The sequence below is a fragment of the Gymnodraco acuticeps genome, unplaced genomic scaffold (genome assembly GCF_902827175.1).
Source record: "Gymnodraco acuticeps unplaced genomic scaffold, fGymAcu1.1, whole genome shotgun sequence".
Classification (NCBI taxonomy): Eukaryota; Metazoa; Chordata; class Actinopteri; order Perciformes; family Bathydraconidae; genus Gymnodraco; species Gymnodraco acuticeps.
Window position 1 is genome coordinate 3,079,061 of NW_022990238.1, and position 15,531 is coordinate 3,094,591.

General features: G+C 39.8%; 1 protein-coding gene across 1 annotated transcript; it reads right to left on the reverse strand.

The window, feature by feature from the left end:
• Positions 1 to 782: 782 nt before the first annotated feature.
• sox9a (SRY-box transcription factor 9a) lies at positions 783 to 4,620 on the reverse strand. The gene is made up of 3 exons (XM_034220016.1): positions 3,895 to 4,620; positions 3,270 to 3,517; positions 783 to 2,987 (listed from the first exon to the last, which is right to left on the reverse strand). The coding sequence occupies exons 1-3, from the start codon at positions 4,320 to 4,322 to the stop codon at positions 2,230 to 2,232; spliced, it is 1,434 nt and encodes a 477-aa protein (XP_034075907.1). The 5' UTR covers positions 4,323 to 4,620; the 3' UTR covers positions 783 to 2,229.
• Between the last annotated feature and the right edge of the window lie 10,911 nt (positions 4,621 to 15,531).

Sequence of the window (15,531 nt, forward strand, 5' to 3'; positions counted from 1 at the left end):
TTCCTTTTTACCAGGAGAACTCATTAGGGAGTTTACAGAGGAGATTAATGATCATCAAAAACGATTTAATTGCAAAAACAGTTTGACAACTTTTTGGACATAACACTATTATTATATTTTTTAATTGAGTTGCCTGTGCAATCTAGTTTAACAACAGTTAAGGAAACTTTTGTAAAACTGTCCAGTCATCACGGTGAGATGAGGAGCAGTGGTGGGTGGCAGAGAGAGGTTCACTCGAGTTGATGTGAGGAAAGAGACGTCATCTGTGAATGAGCCTCAAATTTCAACACAAAGCTATAGTACCTGATTGTGTTTACACAGCAGCTGATTTATTAAGGTCAGCTCTATTCCTTTATTACTTGGCAAGTAAATAATAAACAATATTCAATGTCTAGTTTGTTTCTTTAAGCTGTCCTGTATACAGGCGGGGGAGGGGTGTGGACATACGTCTTCTCGATGGTAATAATGGAACTGTGACCTCATGGTCTGAGCAGCTAGAAGCAAAACTACTGTTCCCAGTAGCATAATAATAATAATAATAATAATAACCAGTTTTCTTTTTTCGCTTTACATTGGTTTAACAATAACTTTAGCAAACTGCTGCAGTACATAACCGATTAGCCTGCGCTGGTTAATGCAGAAATGTGATTATCTGTGTCATATTAAAACAAAATCTTCTTGTTTTCTATCGCTTTATAAGAACATAAGAATAAGACCACTGTCTGAAACATACAGGTAAAACAGTATAACACATGCTCAGAATTAATGGCACAAGACAATCATATATTTCTCAAGGTTTTGTTTTTATTGCAAACAATATAATACAAAAGATAAGCTTTTAAGACAATGCCATGTTTACCTACAGAAACTGCATTTAGGAGATGACAAAATAGGAACTAATGATACAGAATATAAAATAAGGAACACAACTTTTTTCCAAAAACTATCTTGTTGACCTTAACAAAAACAAACGTCGCAACTTCCATACTCATTAATTAATTTGTTAGAAAGAAAAGGAGAACACTTCCAGTTTTTCTTTTTTTTTATAGAGAGACTCATTGTGTAATTATATAAGTAATCTGTACAATAACTAAATCCTGAATAAAAGAAACTTTTATACGGAAACATTTACAAATGATAAATAAACAAATCTGTACCACATATGACAACAAACTAATCCACAGAGGAACTTTTCATCTCAGTTAGCTGCTGCGGAATTAAAAAGATAATTGCAAATAGTTATTTCCAAATAAAATTAATTCTAAAGAATAAATTAGGAAAACGGTTAGAAAAAAGGATGGAGCTGTAGGAATGATAGAAGCACGCCAGACTCAGACCTGCTGGCTGCTGAGGAGAATCAGGTCAAAGGTCACTTCCTGCATCTCCTCAAGCAGGAAGTCAGAACTATGCTGTGGTTTTGACACTGCAATGCCAGAGGAAAGAGCCTCTCCACTGTGGTTCCAGAGGCACCAATGGTATCAAGGCAGTACCCAGATAAAAGTAAGCATTGCTCGGTTACATGAAGCAACACAGTAAGGCCCCTAGTAGAATAACATGGCACCTGCTATAGCGTTTCCAACACAATACTTTGAGCTAAAGCAAAGAACAAGAACATAAGTCACTAAGTCACTATTGACACTGTCATATCATGGCCAAACAAATGTAATCTATTTCGAACCTGCATTGTTCAATCCTGCATCTCATGGAAATTACAATAAAATATGTACAGTACAACAATTCAAAGCAGAATGTAGGCTTTAGGTATAATAAGACGGCAGTGTCAGTAAACTGATGTTTCTTGCTTTTGTACAAAAAATACATTAGTGAGAAGTAAGGCCACTGAGGGTGTTTTTACCCGGCATTCCCGCTCGTTCAGATGTGTTAAATCTTCTAAACGTGATGATGAGGATGCTGATGACACAAAGTATGACGATGATGAGAAGAGCAGAACACATACACAGTACATACTAAAATATTTATAACCAGTATGTCCTCACAGAGGATTTCACTTTTTTAAAACATTATATCTAAAAAAATATAATCACAATTCCAACCGATACAAAAGGCACTGTTGTGAGCCAATCCAAAGATATATTTTCAGTACTATAAAAAGAGTCCTTTCATGTTTTTCTGTTGGCAACGAAGGGTGTGGCATGGTGGCACAAAGGACCCGGCAGAGAGAAGTCCATGCATGTGATGGGTGTTGTACAGTCAGTGCCGAGGGCCGCCTCATGGCCTGGACAGCTGTGTGTAAATGGGCTGCTGCTCCCACTGCTGCGGACTGTGGGTCTGGGGAACAGAGGGCACCCCGGTGGTGTCTGCGATCGGGGTGTACATCGGCCTCTGGCTTGGACTCATGTAGCTGAAGGTGGGGTACAGGCCGGAGCCTTGGCCAGCCGCGTGGCTGTAGTAGGAGTTGGCACCACCTTGGTGGTCTGAATAGTCATACTGTGCTCTGGTGATGGAGGGGTAAGAGGAGCTGCTGTAGTGCTGCAGGTTGAAGGACCCGTAGGTGATGTGCTGTGGGGAGCCCTGCTGCTCACTGTAGTGGCTGGGGCTCAGCTGCTCTGTCTTGATCTGGGTGGTTCTCTGTTGGCCCGGCTGGCCTTGCTCTCCTCCTCCACCAAGGGCGGTCAGAGAGTGCTGCTGCTGCTTGGCCATCCAGGCGTGGGCCCCGACATTGGCCGCCTGGCTGACAGAGGAGCTGCCGATGCCGTAGCCGTTGGTGTAGCCGGCCTGCACCGCTCCATTCAGCCCAGCATGGCTGTGAGGGGGCAGATACTGATCAAACTCATCGACATCAAAGCTCCCCATGTTGGAGATGACCTCGCTGCTCAGTTCCCCAATGTCCACAGCGCCAAAGTCGATGTTGAGCTGGCGACTGGTGCCCTCTTGCATGGGGCGCCCCTCACGCTTCAAGTCAGCTTTGCTGGTAGGGAGCTCTGTCTTTGGGGTGGTTGGGGGTGTTGGTGGGCCCTGGGACTGACCTGGATAGAGGAAAGGAACTGTTAGCTTTACAGTCAAAATTAAAATCACATTTACCTGCATGATGGGCTCGTTATGAAGTTAAATACCATGAAAAATGGCGTTTGTTGGCACTAAACTGACAGGTGTATACACATGGCTTGTAATCATGAATCAGAAACAGCTGTCTGCAAAAGGCTTATAAATATTAACTGTGTCACAATGATTTACGTTTTTTTTTTTTTTAAATAAATCCTTTTATTTTTCTTGAATTCATTATTTAATATATTTATTTGTTTTCTTACCTGAGTGGTCTCCTGGAGAATGCACCTCTCCCATACTAGAGGCTGGAGAGTCGGCCTGCTGCAGAGCCTTAAAGATCGCGGTTGGAGAGATGTGGGTTTGCTCGCCGTCCTCGGGGTCATTTGGGCCGTTCTTCACAGACTTTCTCCGCCTTGGCTGATATTTGTAGTCGGGGTGATCCTTCTTATGCTGCACTCTCAAACGCTCAGCTTCTTCCACAAACGGGCGCTTCTCGGTTTCGTTGAGCAGTCTGAAAATAATACGGAGAATTGTAAATTAAAATGACCAATCAACAACAACCACGTCAAATGGTTTTTACAATAGTTAATAGATGAACAGTGTACTGAACTATTGCATCCATTGTTTCAATATAAATAATCACATACAAAGCACATAAGAAATGTGCGCATTCTTAGCCGTGCATGCACTCAAATATAGAATGACGACGTGTATCACAAATTAACACTCAATAATAGAGAGAAATATAATTTAAATGCATGAGTTGACTGTAAAGCACTACGTGAAACAGCAGGCAGGTGTTGCATTTCATCGAAGGAATCGTGCACTGTGCACAGAGGCGCGTACAACTCAATGCAAAAAGTGATTGAGAATGCAAAGCGAACCTACCTCCAAAGTTTGCCCAGGGTTTTGCTGAGTTCCGCGTTGTGCAGATGCGGGTATTGATCGGCCAACTTCCTCCGTGCAGCTTGAGCCCAAACCATGAATGCATTCATGGGTCTTTTGACATGAGGTTTATTTTTATTTGAGCCATTAACGCGCACCGGCATGGGCACCAGCGTCCAGTCGTAACCCTTCAACACCTGGGACACCGCATCTCTGATACACACGGGGAACTTCTCTTCGTCTCCCTCTTTCTTGTAGTCTGTACCCAAGAGGAGGTGGTTGTCGATCGGCCGGGTGTTCTCGGTGTCCGAGCCGGAGCCGGACGGGCACGGTGAGCCTGCGGATTCCTCAGACATGCAGGGGCTGGGAGCGTCAGAGTGACACTTCTCCTGTTCTTCTGTCATCTTCAGGTAAGGGTCGAGTAGATTCATGCGAACAAATTAAACAATAACTGCTCGCAGTAAAAAAAGGAGAAAATCCTTCTTTCTAAATCCAAGTGCTGTGCCCAGAGTCTGCAGTGACAGGCTGTGAGGGCGCACAGCTTCACTTGCAGGGATGAATCCTTTCAAATAAAAAACAAAAGTCAAAAAACAAAAGTTTTTGAAGCTCCTTCGAGTTTTCACAATTTTGCAGATAAGAAGGCAAATTGCAAGTAAACGCTATGTTTTGGTCAACTTTGCAATTGTGACTGAAGAGAGAATGGTGACTGAGAGGTCTACTCTTGGAGGATTGCTGAAGAGTTTAGAGACACAGGAGGCGAAGCCTGGATTTATGTTTGACGGCAAGGGAAAGGATTGGGCGAAACTGTTGGTAGGCGGAGACGTAATATGACTCTCCCCTGAATAACTCTTGCAGTCAACAACGGCGAAAAACCAGCTCGAGTTGGAAAAAGGTGTTTTTCCCCTTATAATCTTGGTTTCATTTCAATTTGAGGTATATTTTTTTCTTTTAAAAGTTAATACCTAGGGCGTAGAGCTACAATTACAAATCATAACTGCAGCAGTTTACTCTAGTGTTATTTTATAGTTTCACTATAATGATATAGCAATATTAAAGGAAATAAAATACATTTTCTTGAATTTTCTTTGAGACACAACATTATTATCATTAACCCTACAATAGGTCTAATCCACATAGGACTGTTACAAGTGCATAATTATTGCTGTTGCAGTTTTGATGTTTGTTTTAATACGTGGTCATTGACTAAACTTATCTTATTTAAATGTAACAATAATGACAAGGTTCATTTGTAAATGAATACAGCTTGTCCCCAGTTTTACAAATCCCTGGCTTTATGTCAAACATCGTGATTCTAGGTTTTCTATCTGAAAGCAGTAGTCAGCTGCTTTTATGATGTACTTATAAGATACACTGTTTGGATAATGTATAAATAAAAGCAGTTGTCGTGTCGTTTTTAATCGTATCCAATATTTGTAGAACTCTGTTTTCGTTCTGAATAAGCGCGTGCAGTTGAGCTGTTGCACAGAGACAGTGGAGTCTGCAGGAAGCGTCTCGCGCTCTGCACAGTGAGCACATGGACCAATAGGGGGAGACAACAGTCCAGAAACTTGGGGGCAGCCTCGCTACATGTGCATTGACTGCCATCATTAAAATAAAGTAAAAGGGTGATACAGAAAATATTAAAACATTTTAACATCCTACTCTAAATTTATATTTGAAGACTTTGAGTTTAACATTTTATTTGTGATAAGCCAGATTACAAACAAACATGTTGTATTAAAATGTTCTTATCACAAAGAATCAACAAGAGACTGTATCTCCCACTTTAACCATGAAGATTAACATAAACATGTTTTAATAAATATCAATAAGAATATTGACGTTAAATAATATGATATAAATACTTTCATTAATAAAATAATATTATTGATGATGACCATTTCATCACTTTACAATTAATATACCAATGCATTCAAATATAAAAATGTTATATTTTAAAGGTTTCTCTTAAAAAAATGTGGTTAAAGTCTGAGAAAAAGTGAATCAAATCAAATGTGTCTCAGCAGTAAAATCTACTTTGCTGGATTTGCTCCAACACTTGTTTTCTGCAGACAAAGAACACTTTGTTGAGAGAGTTCAGTCACCATAATCATGTATTCAATTTTAGAAACCAAATCCGCTGTTACTTATGAGTCCACATATAGTCATGAAAAGTTTAAAGTTTTCTATTTTTATCACAACATTATGATTTAGTAATGATTAAGTAAAAAGTACAGCAATGTTATTAGTTAAGCTAATCTTAGCAATAACAAGACTCACCCATTGAATCCTGCTTAGAAAGTCACACTATTAATTACACATTCATTCTTTATCAATTATAGAATAGGCAATAAAACAAAGCTGATGAGCTAAACTCTAAGACAACAGTAAACTGTAATAACTTAAATGAAGATTGTGCAAATGATCTACCAAATGGAAAGAATATATTCCGAATAGTAAATATAAACTTTCAACATTTTAAAATAAATGTTAAGTATTTATGCATCAGACTTTACCATGTATTTCTAACTGTTTTAGAAAAAGTTTGATCAGTGATTGTCTTTGTCAGTAGGCAGGGCCTTTCATTGCTAATAATATACATTTTGCCATGAATATCATATTTCTTTATAAAGAGTGCAGCGTTTCAAGGTTTCCTGGTAAAGCCTTCAGTCTGGCTTGACCCTGACATTTTCATTAAAAGCAGCCTAATATCCCTGTCAGATAAATCTGCTTTTTCTGCCCCTTGTCTTATTGGTTGACTAAATTCTGTGGCTGGCACACACTTTGGAAATGTTGTTCTTCCAAAGTACATGTGAAATAGAGTGGATTGGAAAAACTAAAAGGGGTATAAGTTGTTTTTGTATCATAGGCACTTAATAGGTATAACTATGTTGATTTTGTAACACTTCAAAGTAACCTGATTCTCTGTACTTGGACTGAAATCCTTGATCCATTTCCCCCAATGAAAAGTAATTTTTTGAGATGACTCTCAGGGTTGCAGCTCATGTGATACTCTTAACGTAAGTTAGGACAAAATAACATACTACGTCTCATTAGAGGGTGAACATTTCATGTCATTTCGTTTTAGTTTTTGAGCTGAACTGCTGCCATTTGATATTGTTGAGCTTGAGAGATGACTGGTCTCAACATGTAGAGGAGGAAACCCAGTGCTGGCTAACACAGAGGCATCAGAGGTGTGGTGGGGCATGTTCGCGCCCCCGCAGTGCTGACTGCAGAGGGTTTGAGGTGCCCTACAGACTGACTTACGGCCGGTCAGGGGGTTGGGGGCGCATATCCTCAGGGGCCAGGCACACAGCTGGAGTACCCGCCTGCAGGCCGAGCAGGTCTTGGGAAACTTCTCAGCTTGACTTCGAGCCATGGCGTCAAAACTTTGAGGCAAACACTGGGGGTAAACTGCCAAATCATGTCTTCCACCTCTCCAAGCTAGCTCAGATTCCACTGCAAATGTTTGAGCAGGCCGCCTCTTTTTGTAAACTTTCAGTGTTGTGTGTGTGTGGGTGTGTTACTACTTGGAGTATACAGTATGAGTCTTGCGTCGATGCCTTTGAAGAGTGTTTGTCAAAACAATATATTCAAAAAAGGCAAGCATGTGTTGTATTTTTTCTCCTGTATTACATTTTTTTAAAGAACGGCTTGATTCATAGAAGTAAATATAATAGTTAGCAAAATGTTTATATCATCACCATGGGAGCCATGATTAGGTGGAGACCTTCTGAAATGCGGAAATCCATTAGACATGTTCCATCAGCAAGACGTGCATTAACACATTTTCAGTATTTATATTCTGTGACATAAAACCTATGAAGAATATGAAAACTTTGCTGAGTAAAAATTCAACCACTAAATACCGACATAACACCTGTCTGAGACTTTCCACAACTAGGGCCAACTGCCCTAGACATGGCAGAGGGAAAACTGAAAAAATCCTGATGGCGAACCATGTGAACTTTCCTTTTCCGGCCGCTTCCACTTTTGGTGCCTGGTCAAAATGGCAGTTTGTTTATTCTTGAAAAAGTTAAGGCGAGACAGGGATGGACCCGCTGCCTCAGGTGTTTGCCTAACCAGATCAGAGAGCTGTGGCCACGGGCGACTGTTGACACATTTAGCAAAGGGTAGTTTAGTTTAAACAGGACTTATCACGGCCCTGACACCCTCAGAAGGATGGGCTTATTTTCCCTGCTCTGACTCTCTCGCACCTCCCTGATAGCCTGCGTAGAACCACAACAGCAACCAGGGCTTTACCAGTGAGACCCAGGGGTGAAAGCATGCAGACACTTTCACAAGATATGTTATATATTGTATTGCATATTTCCAGATTCATTCAATTGTTCTGGAAAACACTTACATAATACTTTATTGCATATTTAGAATCTAAAAACAACGCATAACAGCTATATAAAAAAGATTATTAAGCTTGCACTGATAACTGTTCAATTAATAATTAACCTGGCAGTTGCCACCTCCACCATCAGGTCAGATAACTCATTGGCTATGCGGCTAAGGAACTCCAACTAGGAAACAAATGTATTCCGGCCTTCACCCCTGTGAGCAGCAGTGTTTGGCAATTGCTGCCGCACGCTTTCTTGTATATCTTCTGCTTTCTCCGGCCTTCTCTGGCGATACTGCCACTGTAATCTCAGCCTTATCTGCTGCTGGCTTTTAGTAAACTGAAACACCTTGGGCACTCATTGATAGTGTATCAGCCGGGAAGGAAATGCACGCAGATGTGGGAACGCAGTGAAACAAAAATATTTTGATAAACATCATCAATGTTGGATAGGTGCCATGACCCATAGTCTTATGATGATAACACAACATAATTTCACTAGTGAAAATATTCGTTTAAGTTCATTTAATTTAAGTTTTTTTTTTTTAATCTTTGCTTTACTTTAAGCTGCTTGCCTGACATCCTAATATTCACCGTTCTAACCCTTTTGACAGCACACCTGAAAAGCACAACCAATATTGAACTCTGCTGAGTGACTTTATATTACCCTCAATGCCTTCAGGTGGCGTGACCTCTGGGTTGTTTCAAATGACAATGAAATGGTATTAAAGCAGAGTGTGATCTCTGCAGGTCACTCTCCTGCATTTCAAATAATAGAGCCTGACCTGTTATTATGTCTGAATGACAATGGCTCATTCTTGAAGTGGTGACAAATGTTATGGCATTACCTGGGTCTTTACGGAGGTTAATCAATGGGCTTGTATCCTCAACAGGGGTCCTTTTAACAGAGAGCAGGTGACAAGTTGAAAGGGTGAATTAAACTAACACTCATATTTTGCTGTTGCTGTTATTTGCAAATGCAACGCGATTGCTTTTCAAAGAGAAACGTTTAGACATCTCAAGTAAAAAAATCCTTCCTGTTTCCAAGAAAACGTCTTATAAAATATACTCTTGCTTAAATCAACGGATGAAGGGATATTGCTGCTAGTATCTAATGATAGCAGCAGTGTCATTTGTCTTTCTTTCTTTATCTTATAGCTTTTCACAACTAATTCATTTCATTGAGAAAGACTGTGTAATAGAAAAAGCAAACGACTACACCTTAATGCAGGGGTGTCAAACTCAAGGCCCGGGGGCCACATTCGGCCCGCGACTTCATTTTATGTGGCCCCGCAAGAGCTTGCAAAGAATGTAATACGTTTATTATACGATTAAATGCCGCTTTACAGAATCAGGTTGCCCATAAACTACATGTCCCACAATGCATCTCGTTTTGTGACATGCGCACTGAAGAGACTTGCAATTATTTGCTTTCAGACGTAGTTAATTACTAAGTCATTATCCTATCTGATAATAATCCAATTCAGAGGCAATAATGTAATATAACACATTATTTTATATATGTATATTTATATAGTTACAACCGGCCCTTTGAGTGCAACCATAATGCTGATGTGGCCCGCGATGAAATTGAGTTTGACACCCCTGCCTTAATGTATAATTTCCTTTTCTTAAAATACAGATTCCAAATTAAGAACGTGCTCTTACACCCTAACATGTTGTTGTTTAAGCAACTCACACAGTTTTAAAAATGTATTGCAATAACAAAATATTATTATGGTGTAATATAATGGGCCGTAGAATAGATACATTCTGCAAAATATACACAGTCTTGCTTTAAAATGTTATCCAATGTTTTATACAATCAACCTGCTTACCACTACAATGGAAACTGAACTTATTAAATAATTAAAACTTTATTTAACTGTTTTAGCTGCTTTATAATCTTCAAATGTCATCATGGCTTATATAACCCATATTTTTCTTAGAAAATAATAAATGTTCCAATTTGTCATCTGACTGCAAAAAAAATCTAATGTTTTTGAAATATACTCCTCCCTCAGAGCCCAGACTTCATGTTAAGGTAGTTTTGAGCAAAAATGTGGTGTAAATTGTGAAACTCTCTTCCGTCATGGATTATTGCACTGTCGTGTCTGGAGCGCAGCGCTGACTCAGGCTGGCTGACAGTACTATAGCAGCTCCCTGGCACCGCTATACATGAAAAGTCCCATCCGCAGCTCTGGATGATGTCAGTGTGGCACCTCTGCCTGCACACAGAGACACCTTTCACAAGGAACCTGTATTTCCTCGGGTCTGGTCTACGTAATGGAATATTCAGCCCCCCTCCCCTACCTGTTTCTATGATCAGGTGTAAATGAAACTGTTGTTGTCGCCTGTGGTTTCATAAACTAAAAATAAACTCTAATGCGTTTCCCAACTTCCCCTTCTCATTCCTGTCACCTTACCTTGTTTACATCCTTTTTTTATTCATATATATTTCTCACAATAATATTTTTAGCTCTGAAAAAACATTTTAAATGATCGTAGTGATGCTAAAGTGTCCTGCTCAAACAACCTGAATACATACATTTAAAATTAAAATGTTAAATATATTTAGAAAACACCCACATTGCACTGTTTCACAAATCCCTGGTGTCATGTTTTTGTCACATTTCTCCCCCCTTTCTCTTGTTTCATTATCCTCCCACTTTAACCTGGTCCTTTCAGCAGGGCTCATTAGTTGGTACGACCGATGAAAAGGGCCATTCTTTCCACACAGTCACCGTGATACTAGAAATTCTGAGGTAATGAAAGAGTGATGATATCTAATCACCTTCCAGGGGATAGCACCTGCATCAGAGCCAGTCCCCCAACCTTTGCTGAATGCTCACGAGTGGATGGCCTACAGTAGTACTTCCTTTTAGCGGTTCAGCAGTAACCACGGTTCTACCTTTGATATCACTTGTTGCTGGGGAAATGGGAATATCTTGTGTGGTCGAGCAGATCCAGTCCTCTTAGGTGTTTCCACTGGGGATTTCAGCATTAGACCGCGGCAATGGGATTAATACGTTTAGAAAGGGCAGGGGTGAAATGAACAATGGCATACTTCAAGGGCTTTAAACAGTGTCTTATTTCAATGGGGAAAGCCAAGTCTATTCTTGATAAATCCTATTTTAGGGCAAAAGAAAAGGAGAAGGTCAAAAATCGACATTTCAGTGACTGAATATTGTATGCACCAATTTAAAATGAACATCTTCATATGAATTTTGAAACTCATCATTCAATTGTAATCTTAGTTTGGGACTGGTTGCTCCATGGAGGTCTATATTATTATTTATGTTTAGAAACAAAAATGCCATTTACTTCAAAAGTTTGTGTCTAAAATAATTGTCCATGAATCAACAGTTGTTAAATGTGGTTTCTACAAAGCCACATGGAGCCCTCAAGTTGCTATTTAATGAATTGTACTCCACCCAGGATCACTTTTTACGATGGGAGTCAGATGTGAGTCTGACTTTGGAAATTGGAATCAAACTTTTGAAAAAATGTCCATTTGGGTTGACTGAATTCTGACACTTTTATTGTATTTGCATCTTTTCCTTTTTGTCAATGAAACCCAGGAAGAAAGAATATAGAGATTCCTGAATATATTAACATGTGCAAAAACTGAGATTTCTTGTATAGCAGTAGGAGCTTTGTCTTTACTTTCCCAAACGTGAGATGTTTTCATCTCCGTATTTCCTCTTTTTTTTCTCTTTTTGCTGTCTTATGATTACTTTGCTGCATATGCAGGGGCCAGAAGTGTAGACAGGGAGAGACGTTAGGCCGACTATGTGCCAAGTATAACACAGCACTTAGAGCTGTGTGTGTGTCTGTCTCTCCTCACTCCTTCCTCTATTTCTTCCTCCAGCTCTCTCCTGTGTCCAGACTGGCTCAGCCACAGCAGGGAAGCTCCATCTAATTGGAACGGTCCAACTGTGGTGGCCCCAAATCTCCGGCAGCCAGGTTTGTGCATTCTAATGTTACGCTTGGAGGAAATTGTCCTCCACTATTTCCGGAGATCTAATATTTGGTTACCATTCTTGGTGGGAGAAAGAAAACTGCAACTGGTTTATTAGATTTGCAGCAGAGCTCAAATGTTGTCCTGCCTGCAGTAGCTTGCTGTGTCTTGGCACCGATTAATGGAGTGACGCTTTAAAGAGGGTAATATGGATTAAAAAATACATAATTGAATAAACTAGAGAAAGAGTGTCTGGAACCAAAGATTGTTAAAGTTGTTCTTAAACTATCTTAACTATCCAATCGAAAAATGGAGATTTTGCACAACAAAATAAGGCCATGTTCAGATCATCTAAACATACATCTCATTGAATTTAATGATTGAGCCCAACCCAAAGTGGTCTGGTGGAAAAATGCAGGGTTGTTCAGGAACATTTCCAGCAGACATATTCAATGTCATTTGGCAACGCAATGCACTGACTAAACAAATCACTGCAAGCACGTATTCATGGTAGATTATTTCATAACATATGTGGGAAAACCCTTGTTTCAGGTCACAATCATTGACACGAATAGTCAAATGACTTTTAAGAGCTGTCAAAGGTGTTTGTTTTGACATCTGATAAAAAAATTCCAACTAGACTTCCTGGAGTGAATTTTTTCTTCTCAATGATACATGTAGCACAACACCTACTTGAGAGTATTTGTAGCCTGAATTCCTTCAAATAATGTGATTTAATAAACTCAGTATACAGGCAACAGAGGAAATGGTCTTCACCATTTACAACTATGACAATGTCAATCAACCATGTTCTCATCCTTTGGATATGTTGTTGTATTGAGCTGAGGTAGACTATAAATAAAGACTCAAGTGTGATTTCAATGATCTGAGGTGAAGGCAGATGGCGGCTCTTACTTTGAGTCTATAGGAAGTTCAAAGAGACGTATTTACACAAAGATGAGGTTTTGCACCGTTCTCACAGCTTTGTCTCAGTCTGGGCGACAAACAGCCTCTGACTCACCAAACAGGTTATCAGGAAGCCGTGACCCTCTTATCGCACCGCCATACACACTCTGTAATTAAAAATCTAGAGTTACCCAGCACCTACACCTCAGCGCACCACTGTGGATGGAACTGTGGATTCAGCGCACCTTAGTTTAGTTGAAGTTGCTCACTGAGGCCTAACTCCTTAATAATGGTAGGGTACGCGGGCAGATGGCAGACCCCGAGAAGGAGCAGATGAAGTCCGATGGATAAACCCGGCGTGGTGCACGTGTGGGGGAGTGGAACGTTTTGTCAGTAAGCCCATATTAAGTCCCTCGGGTCACCACTTAAAGTTGTGCATGGAACAGGAAGAAAAAGGAACACCTCTGTGTGTTTCTCACCAGCCTAAAGATCACAAGCTCAGGGAGGGAGAAAGTGCGACACAAGGGGTGTGCAGTCCCACCGGGGGCTAGAATTTACAGTTGAAGGTTATGGCTAATAGTAAGGAATAACAACAACATGGGAAAATGACATATAATAGGAGATGGAAGGGGAACGAGAGCAGCATTTGACTTTTTGACAATTTAAGTATTGTATCAAAATCATGTTTTCAAGTGACATTTGGTTTTAAGGAACTCGTGACATTTTTTCTAAAGTTAGTAAGTTGGTAGCCAAAATGTTATGTGAGTATTAAGGTAGAAATCCCTGTTTTATGTGTGACTAGGGAGACTCTTTGTCCTTGGCGGTGACAGGACATACACAGGCACCTCCTCAACAGGCGCCAGCTGATTTTTATCGCTTTTGAAAACTGACTCCACTTCCCCAACCTCTCTCTGGGGTTCTGCATACATTTCTTATTGACACGAATGATAACAGGTAATTCTATATTGGCTCCAAATCTTCTATCAGCAGTTATGAATATCTCTTCTTTTCTAATACCATGTTGTTTTTATATAAAGTCTGTTCAACTTTAAAAACTGGCACCTCCAACAGGACTTGTTGTTGAGAATGACCAACAAAAGGAAGTATGAAATATAAAACAGAGTATTGTCCATTTAACTTGGGATTTGTATAATGCCACTATGTTAACCTACATGCACTGATCTAATTTAAAGTGTGTATTGTTTGAAATTGATATGAATTATTTTTATAATTATTCCAAACTAACCTAAGGAATGTTCATGTATATTCCTCCACGATTCTTTCTAGCGACATACATGTTAATCCACAACACATACAGGGATGAGATTGTTTATTTACTATGGAAACCATGTTTTCTTTTTTTTAACATGTCTTCTTATGAACATTTATCAGCTAATGGTTAATGTAATCCCTTTACTGTACTTGCCTGACATCCTGTATTGCTTAGTGAAATCTGGAGGCCATCAAGTATTGTGTAGTGCATTACAGGGTGCCAGTGTGGGTGATGTCTGCTTTTAAACATTGGGAGAGACAGCAAAGGCTGAGTCAATTACATAATAATGATCTCATCCATGTGTAGACATCCCAAATGACAGCCAGTCTATTTCTCTGATACCATCACCTCAGGAAACATGGAATGGGTTGGCATTATTATCCTCCTGGGAACCGAGGAAAAAAAGCGTCTTCCAATTTTCTTTTCTTTTACTGCAAATTGCTTAGATGTGAACACAAGTGTCTCAAATGGAGCTGCACAAGAACTCTGTCAACACGGCAGTTAGCAATTCTAGTTTAACACTAAGTCTTTATTCTTTGGAGTTTGTCATCGGCCTAAATGTTCAACGTAGAGAGGATGGAAGACCCTGCTTCTTTCGCTTTGGTTTAATGGTTTAAACTTATTTTGAAGTTTGAAGCCTACTATATATTAAATAGACTAAATGTGGCTTTAAACTCATAGAAAAGCACAATAAAGAGATATGTCAATGTATCGGGAAGCAAAATGGTTTACATAGGAATATTTTGAAAAGTTTTCATATGAGATATTATTTTTTAAGATCATAAGAGTTCAAATACTATATGGTTTGAGTTTTAAACAAAATGACATGATATCTAGGGCATATAAATGGTCTGTGAAATGATGAAACTCTATATTTTTCTGTTCTCTTGATTTTCACAGAAGGGGGTTGATCTAGAGACGTCTGTAATCAAGAGAAATACACACACAGACTGACGTCTCAGTCCCTGTCTCTGCCAGCTTTCTGGGCCAAGAACAGGGGAAACAAAGCAGGGCACAGAACGACGATGAGGCGCACGAGGCTGGAGCACACAGCAGCCAGATGAAGTTTACTTAACTGATCCGACCATAAAATCCAGAGTTTGATTAGCGAGGCAGCCTGAAGCAGTCACATTAGCCAAAGGAAGCCTAATC